The sequence below is a fragment of the Trichosurus vulpecula genome, chromosome 9 (genome assembly GCF_011100635.1).
Source record: "Trichosurus vulpecula isolate mTriVul1 chromosome 9, mTriVul1.pri, whole genome shotgun sequence".
In the NCBI taxonomy this organism is placed as follows: domain Eukaryota; kingdom Metazoa; phylum Chordata; class Mammalia; order Diprotodontia; family Phalangeridae; genus Trichosurus; species Trichosurus vulpecula.
The window spans coordinates 146,370,140-146,385,883 of record NC_050581.1 but is presented as its reverse complement, the minus strand read 5'-3'; the positions used below and the strand labels follow the sequence as shown (position 1 = coordinate 146,385,883).

Below are 15,744 nucleotides of genomic sequence, written 5' to 3'. Positions count from 1 at the left end.
ATGAGGACCAGCCTCTTCCTTCGGGCTTCCCTGTTGGGTTGAGGAGGCAGGATGCATTTGTGCTTGTGTGATGTGACCATTAAAGGTGGTAATTGTGTGCTAAGTACTGAGGGGCGGGGCCCAGAGAAGGAGGAGTAAAACTAACTTTAGTTTCCATTTATGCAAGGTGTGACTCTTGGGCCACTGGTCCACTTGGAATCCTAGCTTCACAAATCATGAAATCCCAGTTCCTCAGTGCTGTCAGGACCTTAAAGGCCAGCTGTGGTCCAGCCGGTACCCCCAGGGGTCATGAAATTTTCACTGTGAGCATTTACACCTTGGAAATGGGCAACCACTACAAATCGGAGCTTGATTTATTGTCTCATTGATTGTCTGGACTTAAGAAAGTGATGGAAGAAATGTTAATTATCCAAGTTTAACTGGAAAGCCTGCCTACATTTTTTCTCCCTGGAGAGCCTGTGGTTAAACATTTAACATCTCACTCCTTTATACCCCAAACAACAGCACCCTGAATAACATTTCCCAACAAGAGGTCATCCAGCCTCTGCTGGTGATGAGGCTGGAGCCTCTACTGCGTTCTGAGGAAGCACATCCTGGTGTCCTGGCTCTTAAACTAAATGACCTTGGGCAGATTGCTTAACTTGTCTGGGCCACAGTTTCTTCATCTGTAAACTGGGTCAAAGTGTAGTAAAGCCATCATTTATCATAGGTTTAAGTTTTTCGTGGACTGGTCATTTTTACTTTCTTCTGTGGCTCTAAACACACCCCTGACCCTGGTCACAGCCTGAGCTCCTGTCTGACCCCTGACCATAGATAAAAGGAACATAGATATGAATGTGTGGAGGACTCAGGGCCATCTATTCCCCAGTATGGCTTTGCCCTTATTAACCTACCAACAAATGTCATTTTGTGGCTTTTTGATACATGCCTTGGTACCCTTTCAGTACTACACCCTAACTTAGCATTTGTGGTCACTCCTGCCTATGGGAGCCATCACTATTAACAGAATTAGTACCTATTTCCTCTGCCTGGGACTTTAGAGATAGCTAGGTGTCACAGTGGATAGAGTTCTGGGTCTAAAGCCAGGAAGACCTGAATTCAAATCCATCCTCCAGCACTTATCTCTATGGTCCTGGGCAGGTCAGTTAACCTGTTTGCCTCAGTTCCTCATCTTTGAAATGAGGATCATAATGGTGCCCACTTCCCAGGGCTGTTTTGAGGATAAGTGAGATCATGAAGTGCTTCCCAGGTGGCTGGCACAGGCGGCACTTCATGAATGCTTGTTTCCTTCCTTTGGTTACCATTTGACGGGGGCCAACATTGTCCGGAACCCTGGACAGTGAGTTCAGAGGTGAGGCTGTCTGGCCCTGGCTCTGTCCCCAGCTTATCTTGGTGACTTTGGGCCCCACTTTCCTCCTCCCCTGATAGAGCTGTTTGGACGAGGTCAGGTCAAGGATGTTCCTTTAATATTTGTAGATGATAACTTTTTGAAGCTATGCCTTTTATATCCCTGCATACTTCAGTTAGTGTCAGAGAGACTTGAGTCATTCATACTTGGTGCATTTTAAATCCAACCCAAGTTAGTGTTCCTCAGAGGTTGTATGCCAGGGCCTCATTCTGGCTGGGGAGGTGACCCTGAACTCTTGAAGGCGTTTATGCCAGAGGAAGCTGTAAGATGAGGCCGGTGACCAGGATCAGAGGATTTAGAGCTGATCGGGACCCCAAAGGTCATCTAGTCCAAGGGTTTGTATCATGGACTCCCTTGGGTACTCTGCGAGTCCTATGGACCCCTCCTCTGAAATGGCATTAAATGCATAAAATGAAAACCTAGAGGATTAGAAAAGCAATCAATGATATTGATATCCAGTTATTAAGATATTAAAAACCAAACCAATTGGACAGACCCCAGGTTAAGAACTCAACATTCTCATTTTACAGTGAAGAAACTGAGGCAGGAATGAAAATGAGGCCTGGAGAGATAGGAAAGATCTTGGCTGAGATCTCACTGGTAGCAGATAGCCAAACTGGGGTTAGAACCCAAGGTTTTGACTCCAATCCCAATGCCCTTTTCAAGAGAGGAGCCCCAAGTGAGGCCCCTTGGAGGCTTCTAGCTGGGTGTGGGTGGAGGGGGATGTAGGAGGGGGTAGCATGGGAGCTTTAGGCCTGAGCTGTGTTTGTGCCAAGGCATTTTCCTCTTAATGAGGTGAGTCAACAAACAGGTACAAACTCATTTGTTTATTTTGGCTTAAAAGAAATCTCTGGTTGAGCGGGCAAGGAGTCCCTGGACTGTGTGGTCTCTAAGGCTTCCATCCCCCTCTTAATATTTCATCACTAAGCATTCGATGATCAGAGACACCTCCCAGCTCGGGCATTCTTTGTTCCAAGAGCCCTCCCAACTCCGCCTCTGTTCTGCGATCTCTCTGGGCGCTAACATTCTAGTCTCTGATCCTTTTCAGCTGAGATAGTTTGCTAATCCTCGAGCCTCTTTTAATTAGAAGCAGCCTTGGTCTGGTTGGTTGACTCTGGCCAAGCATGGCAAGATGAATCAGAGTGGTACGGTGGGAAGAGGATCAGACCTAGAGTCATAAGATCTGGGTTTGAACCCCAGCTGTAACATGAATTAACTGTGTGACCTTGAGTAAGTAATTGAACTTTTCTGAGCCTCTGTTTCCACGTCTAAAACTGAGGTTTGATTTCAGGAAAACACTTTGTGGTCATGGGAGCTATTGAAAAGTAGAAGGGACTGCCCTTCCTCATTGGATGTTTCCTAGCAGTGATAGGAGATCGATGGTCATTGGGTTGTTCATAGTGAGGATTCCTGGCTGCTGAGGTTTCTTCTGACTCTGAGATTTTGTGAAAATGGGCACGCTCAACACCACTTGCTTCCCAAGGACATTGGAAGGAAAATGCTTTGTAAGTCTTGATGCTCCACTGAATTAGGACTTCCTTCCTGTCACAGCTACTTCTGACACTTTGATTTTAGGTCCCTCTCAGCTCTGCTCTTGTGTTCTAAGATGCCTTCCAGCTCTGAAATCCTTTCCAGCGTTGGTCTTCTGTGTTCTAAGGGGTCCTCCAGAGTCAACCTATATTCTAGGAGCCCTTTGCTCTGGCATTCAATTGATCAATAAATGCCTACTATGTGCTAATAAGGGCTTGAGGCTCCTTTTAGCTCTAATGTTCTAAGGTTTCTACCAGTGGTAATGTTTTGTGACTGTCAAAGGGTTGGCACATTAGCCTGCCCTTCCTTGAAGAGAGCCTCCAAGGGGCTGCCACCCCTTTTTCTAGCCCCTAGCTTGCCAGGATACTGCAGCCCGGTGCAGAAAGGGAAGTGGTTTTCGGACTCTGGAGATTTTTTTTTCTCACTTCTCCTCTTACTACAGCTGATCTAAGTCATGTCCTTTGTTTTGGGGGTTATCCGTCTTGACACCCTTGTCTCCTTCCTCTGCCCCTCCCCCTCCACCCAGCTGTGAAGGGTGACTGGATAGAAAGGCTGTTGACCTTGTGACTTAAATACACTTGCTTATGCTCACACAAATATACATACCCACGCTCATGTATTGTGGGTTTCCCTGAAGCCCAGTGTGTGTGTGTGTGTGTGGAGGGGGGCGTGGTGGTTCCTGTTTGTATGTTGGTTGTTTCCAGATGTGCTCCTGAAAAAGGGAACAGCCACAATTGGCATTTTGCATTTTTATCCCCATCTTGGAGCTGGTAGGTTGGGATGCTTGAGATGCCTATGACATTAGAGAAGCCTCAGATTTTCCCCCAGGGGCTTTCCCTGGGGAGGTGTGATTTTGAGCTTTGGGCTTTTGGGCTCCACCTACTTGTTCTTCCCTCTTAGGCCAGACTAGAGCAGGGGGCTTTCCCAGGCTTCTACTTCCCCAAGTTGCTCTCTGGTCCTTTCCTTTCCCCACATGTCAGCTGATGATATACATTATGAAGCAGTTCTCACAGCATAGGGAGTGTGTAAACTGCCTCTCAGGACCTCCTGGAGAGGAGGGGAGCTGTGACTCAGAATCATCTCCTGGGAGGGGATCTTTGAGGTCACCTCGGCAAATTAAAAGCCCAAAGAGGGGATTTGACCTGTCCCAAGGTCATCGGTGCATCTGTGACTGAAGTGGGACCAGAACTCATTTCTTGTAACTCCCAGGTGGATGCTTTTGGGGATCCGCCCGTGCACTTTGGATGCTAAGCAGAATTGTGTTAGACGCTGGGTTTTTTCCCTTAGTGACAGCTGTTTTCTCCTCTCCTTCCCCTCCCCCTTTCACTTTGTCTTTAGCTGGATTGTCCCCCCCCCCCCCTTATTACCTTATTACAGGCAAAGCCCCTCACCTGAGCACTTAGTACAGTGGAAAGTACCCTGTCTTGGGTTTAGAAAAACCTGGATTCAGATCCTGCCTCTGGGTCCCATTACCTGAGTAGCCTTGAGGCCAAATTTATATCCATTTGGGTTAACGTCACCCCAAGCAATGGGGGAGAGCCAGTCTGATCCTGGATCCCTATCCTGGCCTGGACTTCCCTGGGGTGCTCAGCAGAACTGACTTTGGGGGAGTCCCGTGAGTCACATGAGGTCAGATGGGTCCAGGGTTGGAAGAATTCCATCTTCCCGGCCTTTGAATAGACACGTGCATGGATCTTCAGTGTCCCTTAGCCCTTCCTCCTCCATCCTGGAGGCTCACAGGCTGATCCAAGCTCCCGGGCAGGTGGAGGGGAGCGTCTGTATTCAGTTTCATATGTGTAGGGAGGAAAAATCACATAGATTACGTGCTGAGTTTCTGCTTTCTTTTTTAATCACAGAAAACCCCAGGTCCTCAAAGGCTGTATCTGTGAACGGGGAGTTCATTTCAATTTGGTTCACTTGAGCAAACTTGTATTAAATATTACTGTGTGCCAGATGCCATGCTTGAGGATAGAGATACAGAGACAAAAACCAGACAGTCCCTTCCCTCAGGAAGCTTCTGAGCTTCCTGGGAAGCAGTGTGTGCACAAATACGTAATATGAAACACAAACAGAGGAGATGCCAGTCCTGGGGATTGGCTAGAGGCATTGGTGGGGGTGGGGATGAGGGTCAGGGAAGGCCTTGTATTGGAGGGAGGGGTGCTTGAGCCCAGGACACAAGATCGGGACTCCACCTTCCCTCTCCCCCACAATAGTGGATAGGACCCTGCATCAGGAGTCAAAGGAAGTAGGTTCAAATCTCAGCTCTGATCTTCTCTTTAGCTTGTGGTCCTAAGCAAGTTACTTAACCAGTCAAATGAGTGAGTGATACAAGATGATCCTTCCCTAGGGTCCCTTCTAGTTTCTGAATCCTAGGATCCTTTGTACATTTAAACCACACACATATATATATATGCTCACCCACAGTGTGTATATACACGTGGATTCATACCAGCATACAGATATGTTTACAAATATATTTGCATACACACACATCACTTGCTCAGGTTGGCTAATTGCTCATAGACAGCCAGGTTTATTTTTTTTTCCAGGGCATCCCTTCCTTCCCAGGACCCCCTCCCACTCAGAGGCCTGAGGCCCTGGGGCATACCTTGCCTGGGAGAAAGAAATGTATTTTTAGCCCCTGTTTATGTGGCTTGGGAGGCAACATTAACGCTGTCTCCTTTGTGCTGGTTTTGTGTTTGTTTAACCAGGACGGCTTCAGGCCTGGGCTCTGAGCCAGCCTGTCTGCCCAAGAGGTTCTTAGAAGCTGGAGGGGGTGTGTGTGTAGGGGGGAATGCATGGCAGCCATGTTTGCTGCTTGCCACAGCCTGGCCTGGGACGGGTAGGATGGGCCAGCTCAAGTTTTTGCCCACCCCTGCTACCAACCCCGAAGGGGCTAAATGGATGTGGAGTGGTGATAGCCATGGGAGTCATCATTCGGGATATCAGCAGCCTGGACCCTCTTCCAGCTCAATGGTTACTGTTGCTTTGGGTCTCTTCTGTGGGGAGCCAGAGGCAGGGGTGCCCACCCTTGGGAATCTTAGTGGATGGCTCTTCTCCTTGGCTCCCAGCCAAGCCCAGCTGGGACTCACCCCATCAGATTATGGTAGGCAGCTCAGAGTGTGCAGAGGTATCTTTGGAAGAAGCTCTTCATGTCTCTGTAGATTCATTCCTTCCCTGGTCCAGGTCTGTGTAACCTCTTGCCTGGACTGCTGCACCAGCGGCTTAACTGGTCTCCCTGCCTCCAGCCTCTTCCTGTGCCAATAGCTGGAAGGGACCCGAGTACCTTGAATGTTAGAAGGTTAGATCTGGAGGAATGTTAGAATTGGCAGGTTCCTTAGAACATTCTGTGGTAGGCTGCAATCTTAGAACATAGAATGTTAGAGCACAGAATTCAGGTTGGGGGCCAGTATAGTGACTGTGTGCTTCTGCTAATCAGAACATGTACATGGCAGAATGGAGATGGAGTTTGGCTCAGGGTGAGGGGAGGTACCATCATAGGTGGAGCCAACCCTTGGCCTAGAGGCAGATAAATGAAGGCCTCATGGATTGTGTTTCTGTCTCGTTTGAAAATCTGCCTTGTATTAGGGAATAGCCCCTTGGTCCCCTTCTCAAATCTGCCCACTAGAACATGATCTGGTGGTCATTCCCTGCCCAGCTCATTCTTATCCATTTCTTCTCTTCCTCTGCAGGGTTAACCAGGCTGGCTGTCTCCCTAATACCCTAGATGTGGAGCCCTGAAGGATCTGAGAGGTTATTGGACCACTTGCCTCCCCTCCCCCTTTCCAACTGCTGCCATGAGTACAGCCGTTTGTCCCTGGGCCCTCCTGCTGCTGGGGGGTGTGTGGGCGGTGGCCAGTAGTGCCGAATCCCCCTTCCGGACCTTCCCGGTGAGCGACTGGAGTTTGACCCACCTGGTTGTCCACAACAAGACTGGAGAGGTGTACGTGGGGGCCGTCAACCGCATCTACAAGCTCTCAAGCAATCTGACCCTGCTGCGGACCCACGTCACGGGCCCCGTAGATGACAATGAGAAGTGCTACCCGCCTCCCAGTGTCCAGTCCTGCCCCCACGGGCTGGTGACCACCAACAACGTCAACAAGCTCCTCCTGGTGGACTATGCGGCCAACCGGCTCATTGCCTGTGGGAGCACGTCCCAGGGCATCTGCCAGTTCTTACGCCTCGACGACCTCTTCAAGCTGGGCGAGCCCCATCACCGCAAGGAGCACTACCTGTCCAGCGTCAATGAGTCGGGCACGATGTCTGGCGTCCTCATCGAGGTCCCCGGCGGGCACGACAAGCTCTTCATCGGCACCCCCATTGACGGCAAGTCCGAGTACTTCCCCACCCTGTCCAGCCGCAAGCTGATGGAGAGTGAGGAGAATGCGGAGATGTTCGGCTTCGTCTACCAGGATGAGTTTGTGTCGTCCCAGCTCAAGATCCCCTCTGACACCCTGTCCAAATTCCCAGCCTTCGACATCTACTATATCTACAGCTTCAGCAGCGAGCAGTTCGTCTACTACCTGACCCTGCAGCTGGACACTCAGCTGACCTCGCCAGACTCCACAGGCGAGCAGTTCTTCACCTCCAAGATCGTCCGCCTCTGTGTGGATGACCCCAAGTTCTATTCCTATGTGGAGTTCCCCATTGGCTGTGTGCAGGGTGGTGTCGAGTACCGCCTGGTGCAGGATGCCTACCTGAGCAAGCCTGGCAAGGCCCTGGCCCGCCAGCTTGGCGTGTCCGAGGGCGAAGATGTGCTCTTCACCGTGTTTGCCCAGGGCCAGAAGAACCGAGTCAAGCCCCCCAAGGAGTCCGTCCTCTGCCTCTTCACCCTCAAGAAGATCAAGGACAAGATTAAAGAGAGAATCCAGTCATGTTACCGGGGAGAGGGCAAGCTCTCCCTGCCCTGGCTGCTGAATAAGGAGCTGGGCTGCATCAACTCGGTGAGTGAGGGGAGGGGGGCCCTTCCTGCTGAGGCGTTCCCCATGGTGGGGGCAAGAGGGGCCTGGGGAGGGGGCTGGGTGGGACCCTTCCTTGCTGAGGCTTCCCCCATGGCAGGGTGAGAGAGTCCTGGGGAGGGGGCTGGAGGTAGCTCAGCACAGTTGAATTTAGTTCAGCATTTATTAAGCCCCACTCCATGGCCAGCAGGGTGGAGGAGTGGCCCCTGAGACACAAAAACCTCAGTCCTGCCTTTGGCACCCTGGGCAGGTCCTTAGCGTCTCACTGTTCCTAGACTGAGACCACAGAGAGGTCGCCCATCTTTGTAGTCTACGGATGCTGCTGCGGAGAGAGCCCTGCATCTGGAGCCAGAGAATCAAGGTTCAGATCTGCTGATGTAGGACCTTGGCCTGGCTACTTCCCTTCCTTTGGGCCTCCCTCAGCCCCTTTGCGAAGTGCTGGCCCAGGACTAGGTGATCTCCAAGGCCTCGGTCAGCTCTGACATTTTATGCTCCCACATCTCTTCCTTTATGTGGGACTTTGCATGTGTGGGCCTGGCCAGCCTGACTGAACCAGGGTTTGAGTGCTCACCAGCCTGGGCTGGGGGGGGGGGGGGCGAGCTTGAGGGGCAGGGCCTGGTGGGTGGGTGTTAGCCCTGTGGGGGAAGTTCCAAGCTGACTGAGGGGTGGGGAGGTAGAGTGCAGAGACTGGACGAGGGGGGCAAAGCATCTGTGCCAAATATGTAAGCAACTCTGAATCTGAATCTGCCTCAAGAGACAAGCACAAGCCCTGCCTTCAAGTGGGTTACTCTGTAAGACAAGAGACAGCGAGGGAGCAATAGCTATCCCTTTCCCCTGCCTTAGATATATGGGCACCCTTTCAGAAAAAGCAAATGAGATTAATTTGGTTGGACAGTCAGGCCGCTCAGGCAGCCTCCAGTAATCACTGCTCTCCTATGCCAGTCATCACTGACTTCTCTCTGCCGTCTCGTCAACTCAATTCATTTCAGAAGATGTGAATATACATCTTAAATAATTAATTATTATAAATTAATGATTTAATTTATACCTGTATTAATTGCTCACTGTATGCAGAGCTCTGTGTAGATAAGCCTCTTCCTGCCCTCAAGAAGCCTACGGTCTAGCAGGGGGCATATGACATAGACCTAGAAAACTATGATACACATGGAATAGATTGGCAGCCCTGAAACAGGGCAGGCATCATTGTCCGGTGGAAAGAGCCTTGGAAGGGGCATCCGGAGACCCGGTGACCCCTGGCTCGCTTTGTGTCTTCCTTACCTGAGTCTCAGTTTTGTCACCTGCTGAATGGGAACAGTGAAACCTCCTCGTTCTCACAGAGTTTCTAGGGATAAAATGAGGCAGGAGAGTCGAGTCAGTGCCTTCTTTGTGGTGTGACTTCTGTTTTGGTTTTTCTGTGGGACCAGTGATTTCATTGGCGTGGGGAGTCCCTATCCAGGGACGCTTCAGCTACTTCTCTGTGACCTTGAGTCTCAAAGAATTGCCTGGGGCCCTGAGAGCTTGTATGGGTCACAGAGCTCCATGGTCCTGGTCTGTCTGCTTCCCCACATGGCCTCTCATAACCCTTGTTGGGTTTGAACGAGGCATGAACCCTGCCCTGAAGAAGCTCCTGGGAATAAGGTGGGCCTCCACGAGGTCATAGATTTTAATGCTGAGGGTACCTTAGAGGCCAGCTCCCTCATTTTACAAGTCTGGAAAACAGGCGTCAATGGGTGACTAGCCCAGGTTAACGCAGCTAGTGAGGTCTGGGGCAGGATTTGCACTCAGGTCTTGCTGACTTCCAAGCCAAGCATTTTATCACCCAAGCCCTTGCCTGGTACTTTGGTACATAGTAGGGGGCTTAATAAGTGTTTATGGACTGACTGAATGACCACCTAGCTATTTAGTTTCATTTGGTAAGAAATTGAGCTGATTGAAAGGGAGGGGGAAGAGGAATTAGCCTTGAGATGTTCTGGAAACCAGAAGGCCTTGAGCAAGGACCCCCAAAAGGGCAATGAATGGTGTGTTTAGGGACGTGGAACGTTGGTCGTCTTTGGTTGGAGGCTGTATGAATGAACAAAGTGAGTGGAAAAGCACTCTTGAGTACGTAAGAAGACACATAACAAAGTGAGAAGTCCCTGTCCTCAAGGAGTTTCCATTCTAACAAAGGGAGGAAGCTACATTTGTGTGAAGGGCATGGGTGGATAGAGTGCTGGGCCTGGAGTCAGGAGGACCTGAGTTCAAATCCAGCCTCAGATACTGACTAGCTGTGTGACCCTGGGCAAGTCACTTTACTCTGTTTGCCTCAGTTTCCTCATCTGTAAACCAAACTGGAGAAGGAAATGGCAAACCACTCCAGTATCTCTGCCAAGAAAACCCCAAATAGGGTCACAAAGAGTCAGACACGACTGAACAGCAACACATTTCTGTGAGTGGTGGCCTGGGAATGGAGGGTGTGGGGAGGCCCAGGGTTGCCCCTGAGGCAACCAGTTGGTCCTTTGTGGTAACTCTGGTACTAAGAGTGAATCCTGACCAAAGTGGTGTGGGAAAGGAGGTAGCCCACAGATGACTTGCCTTATGGTCTTATGTGGTGGAGTCATCTCAGAAGCAGGAAGCCCCTATTCTCCTTTTGACTCTGCTACCAACTGCCTGTATGACTGTGAACAAGTCAGTCTCCTCTCTAGGCTCAGATTTTGTTGTCTGCAAAAGGGGTGGGCATGGGGAGGGATCGAAGTGGTGTGGGGTGATGTGGAATATGCTGCTCTCTAAGGTCACTTCTAGCATGAAAATCATCCATTTGTATGTGAGAACCAAGGGATGATGGCTAGGGGGCAGGGAGAGAGAGACACACACAGAGGCAGAGAAGAGAGGAGAGACAGAGGCAGAGAGAAAGAAGAGAAGAGAGGAGTGAGAGAGAGGAGACAGAGAGAGGGAGGGAGGAGGAGGAGGGGGGAGAGAGAGAACGAACAGGAGTGAGAGAGAGAGGAGACAGAGAGAGACACACACACACACCGAGGGAGAGAGGGAGGGAGAGAAGAGGGGGAGAGATAGAGACAGATAGATGGACAGACACATTAGCAGACAGGTGTCTGCTGGCTCTGGGCCCCAGCCCCCCCCCCCCCCAGCCTGGCCCTGTAGGCTCTCGGGGCCTCCCTCATCTGCCTTTTTTCTTCTTGGCCCTGGGAGCTCACGCTCTCCTTTGATGTTTTTCCTTGCTGACTCATCCAATTAACCTTAATTGTCAGTAGACTCCAGGATTCTGGGGTTTGAGGCTCAGAGAGGCCTGAGCAGAGCCTGAGAACCCCTGGGCTGCTTGTCTCTGTTCCCTCCATTTCCCGGCTCTATCCTTATCTGCTGCTCCCCCGCCCCCACTCTCCCCCAAGCCTTGTTGTATGAGAGCCCCCTCCCACTTCCTGGTTTGCACTGAGCCTGAGCCCCTGGTGTGTGTCCCCCAGGCCCCGCCCAGAATCTCCCTGGGAGGGGACAGGCAGGAGGTGATCAGCTGGCAGATCACAGAAGTGTTAATAACACGGTCCAGAGAACTCCTGCTCAGGGCCGGTGGATTAAAGGAGGCAGATTACCCTTGGTCAGCCTGAAGCCAAGCCCTTCCACCCCTGCTCCTTCCGGGCCCTTGGAATTCGGGATGGGGCTGGGGGCCCTTCCCGGGGGTTTGACCCCCCCAGTGCTTCTGCCTCTGGGGAGTCTTTCAACAGAAGCTGGGAAAGGGGTCCTGGAGAGAGGAAGAAGGCTGAATAGAGACCCCCAGGGGAGGGACTTAGTGACTAACCATCAAGGCCTCCCTAAAATCCTACCTTCTCCAGGCCCTCTTAATTCTAGTGACCTTGTTCTTGTAATCATTCTGTATTTCTCCTGTCTGTAGACCTTCGTTTGCTTGTGGTCTCTGCTGGATTGTGAGCCTCCTCGAGGGCAGGGGCTGCCTTTTGCCTCTCTCTGAACCCCCAGTGCTTAGCACAGTACCCAGTGCGTAGAAGGTGCTTGGTAACTATTTATTGACTGACCGACCTCCTAGGTTCTCGGTTTCCTTACCTGTAAGGCCAGGGGTTGCACTGGATGGCCTGAGGTCCCTTCCAGCTCTGGGCTGTGAAAGGGAAAGCCGCAGTCTGGTAGCCCATACTCAGCTTCGTGGGCTTAGGGATGGAGCAGTGTTTCCTAAGCTCAGTCGGGAATAGTTTGGGACTTAAAATATGTTGATGGGATCCATGAATGCTGGGCTGTGGGGGAGGGATAGAGGAGTGGGTGGGAAATTTTGGAGTACAATTGGGTAAATGAAGCCTATTTTCATGCTGAAAAAATTTGCCACATGTAATAAGTATTTTTGCTACATATGTAATTTCACATTTAATATTTTACAGGGAAACATATTCCTAGGATCCAGAGCCTTGAAGCCATGGTTTCTGGTATACCAGCTTTTGCCAAACACACTTGGGGAGGGACAGACCAGATCATTTCATGATGGGTCTAGGGCAGGAGGGGCATTGAGGTGGTTCAGTGGTTAGAGCACCAGGCCTAGAGTCAGGAAGACTCGTCTCCCTGAGTTCAAATCTGGCTTCAGACACTTCCTAGCTGTGTGACCTTGGTCAAGTCACTTAACCATGTTTGCCTCAGTTTCCTCATCTGTAAAATGAGCTGGAAAAGGAAATGGCAAACCATGCCAGTGTCTTTGCCAAAAAAAAAAAAAAATCAAACCCTAGGTGGGTCATGAAGCATCAGACAGGACTGAACCACACTGGACAGCAGCTAGGACAGCAAGGGACCTCAGAGGCCAGCTAGGCCCCATTCCCTATTTTACAGATGGGGAAACTTGAGCCCAGGGAGGGCTAATCACCTTGCACATGGTCACATAGGTGGCAAGCATTGGAGACAGGATTTGAACCTAGGTCCTTTGGATTCCAGAGTTTGTATTCGTTTCACTGTACTGAAATGTCCACTAGATATAGGAGTGCATTTATTGTGTATACCTAATAAGAACTTTATAAATATGTTAAATTGAATTCTCATTGTTCTTTGTACCTTGTAACACTAAATGACTTTCAATTTAGCAAACATTAATTATGCCTCTGTTGTGTTCAGGATGAGGTGCTAGAACCTTGGGAAGTAAAGACCAAAGGAGAGTAAGGCCTGCCCTCAAGGAGCTTATCTTCTATTGGGGAGTATAAGAAGTGTGTTCAGTTATGTCTGATTCTTCGTGACCCCATTTGGGGGTTTCTTGGCAAAGATCCTGGAGTGGTTTGCCATTTCCTTCACCAGCTCATTTCACAGATGAGGAAACTGAGGCAAACAGGGTGAAGTGACCTGCCCAGGGTCCCACAGCTAGTAAGTGTCTGAGGCCAGATCTGAACTCAGGGAGATGAGTCTTCCTGACTCCAGGCTGGGCATTGTATGCACTTCGCCATTAGAATCCAAGTCATAGAATGTGAAGAATTGGGAGGGACCTCAGATTAATCCCTCATTTCTGAAACTGTGTGCATGTTGAATATGCAACGGGGCCTTTGGGTCTTATAGGTGAGTCTGAAGATGGTCCCTTATGGTACAGATGCTCAGCCTTTCCCCTGGCTCTCCCTCCCTCCGAGAGAAGGCGTGGAAGCTGGCTGACAAGGTGAAGGCCAGGCAGGCTCATGGGGGATTGGGGAATCCAATTTTATCTTCCTTTTAATTCAGTCAGGTTGGAAAAGAGATGAGATTGTCACCGTCTTGGCTGCCTAACCTCTGCCTGCTTGGGCTTGGCTTCAGGCCCTGTGGGAGAACCTGTCCTTACTTCCTGCTTCATTCACTCTCTGAGAGGTATGGCTTGCAGGGAAGAATGCTGGCCCTAGAATCTAGAGTGTTGGGTTTGAAATTGGCCTGGGCAGTCCTTGATAGGCTGTGCAAACAACAACTTGGCCCTCTCTAAGCTTGGGTGTTACCATCTGTAAAATGGGGATAATAAGCCTTTTCCAGCCTCACAGGGTCGCTCTGAGGAAAGAAATGTGCAAACCTGAAGGTGGTATTATTATTATTTACAGGTAGAAGGACCAGGAGAAAGATATCAATCAGTTTGTTCCCAACCTCACTTATTCTTCCTATGGCCTTCCTTCTCTTACGCACTTGGTTAAGTGTTCTTTTTGCCAAGACCGACCCCTCTATTCTCTGCATTCTTTATTCCTGTCTTTGTCAGACGTTTGGCCCCTTTGTCATCATTCTTCCTACACCTCCTTTTCTTCAGTCTTTCCCTATGTCCTGGCTGCTTTCCTGCTGCCGAGAAATGTACCCATCCCTAAAAACCAACCAACCATCCCAGTTGCTCTTAACCCCAGTAGTTGTAATCTTCTACCTACCCTGCTTCATGGCTGAACTCCTGGAGAAAGCTGCTTATGCTGGGTACCTATGCTTCCTCTTCTTTAACTATTTTAAATACTTTGCCCTCTGACCCAGATCTCACCATCCAGTGGAAGCTGCCCTCTCTTAAATACCAGCCATCTCCTCATTGCTTAACGCAGTGACATTTTCCCAGTCCTCGTCTTTCTTGACCTTTCTCCATCATTGGCTTCTCTGCATCACCTCCTTTTCCCTGGATGTTCTGTCCTTTCTAAGTTTTTGCGACACTTCTCTCTCCTGGTCCTTCTCCCTGTATGACCGGTTACTACTTGGCCTCCTTTGCTGATTATCAGGGTCACAGTTGCTCAGCCAGGGGCCCCCAAGGACTGGCCCTGGGCCCTCTTCTTTTTGCTCTCCACTGTATCACTTGCTGACCTCATCAGCTCCTCTGGGTTCAGTTACTATCTTGATGCGGATGATTCCCAGACCTTTCTCTCCACCTGGGCCAGGCATCGCCAGTTGCCTTTTGGGCATCTTGAGCCTGGATGTCCTGTAAGCATCTCTCACTCGGCATGTCCAAAACAGAGCCCATCATTTTCCCCTCCAAACCCTCTTCCCCTCTGAACTTCCTTATTACTGTTGAGGACACCAACAGCCTTCAAGTCATTGAGGCTTCCAACCGCAGTGTTGGCTTAGGCTCCTTCCGCTGTCACCAAATGTTGTTCCCATCTCCTCCTGCCAGCCTGATTCAGGCCCTTACCCCCCTATCTGTAATAGCCTTCTCATTGGCCTCTTGCTTCAGATCTCCAATCCGTCCTCCACTCAGCTACCAAGAAGATTGTTCCTGTGTGTAAGTCTGGCTATGAACCTCATTGGCTCCCTAGTCCACTGTCATCTAAAGCTCTTCCTGACCCAGCTCTTTCCAACCTTTCCCATCTTTATTCTCTGAACTCCGTCCCTACTGTTCCTCCAGGTCGGCACGCCATCTCTCTGTTCTTTTGCACTGGCAGTTGAGCCTGTTGCATAGTGAATGTCCTGTCCTCTCTCCTCTGCCTTTCAGGCTCTGGGGCTTCCCTCCAGGCTCAGCTCAAACTGCCCCCTTCTCCAGGAGGCCTTGTCTCGATCTCACCTTGTTGCTAGGCCTTCCTCTTTTTTGTTATGTATGCTCCATCTCCTTTGCATATATCATCTATATTTCTAGTTATCTCCACATTTCTCTCCTCCATTAGAATGTAAACTCCTCGAGGCCACAGGCTGTTTTTCACCTTTCTTTGTATCTCCAGCTTTTAGCATAGTCCCTGGTGCACAGGAAGCAATTAAAAAATACTTGTTGAGTGACTGATGTGGAAATCTGTTTTACATGATTGCACGTGTATAATCTATATCAGATTGCTTGCTGTCTTGGCGAGGGGAGGGAAAGAGGGAGAAAGATTTGGAACTCAAAATCTTATGAAAAAATGAATGTTGAAAATTGTCTTTACATGTAATTGGAAAAAAAATACTGTTTACATTTAAAGTGGGGAAAAACCCACCCCA

General features: G+C 50.0%; 1 protein-coding gene across 1 annotated transcript in view; it reads left to right on the top strand.

Moving 5' to 3' along the window:
- Positions 1–6,644: 6,644 nt before the first annotated feature.
- Positions 6,645–15,744, top strand: part of LOC118832268 (plexin-A1-like) — a 91,326-nt gene continuing 82,226 nt past the window's right edge. The window contains exon 1 of the mRNA XM_036739650.1: positions 6,645–7,881. Within this exon, the coding sequence (XP_036595545.1) occupies positions 6,736–7,881 (1,146 nt within the window). The 5' untranslated portion in view covers positions 6,645–6,735. The remainder of the gene's footprint in view (positions 7,882–15,744) is intronic.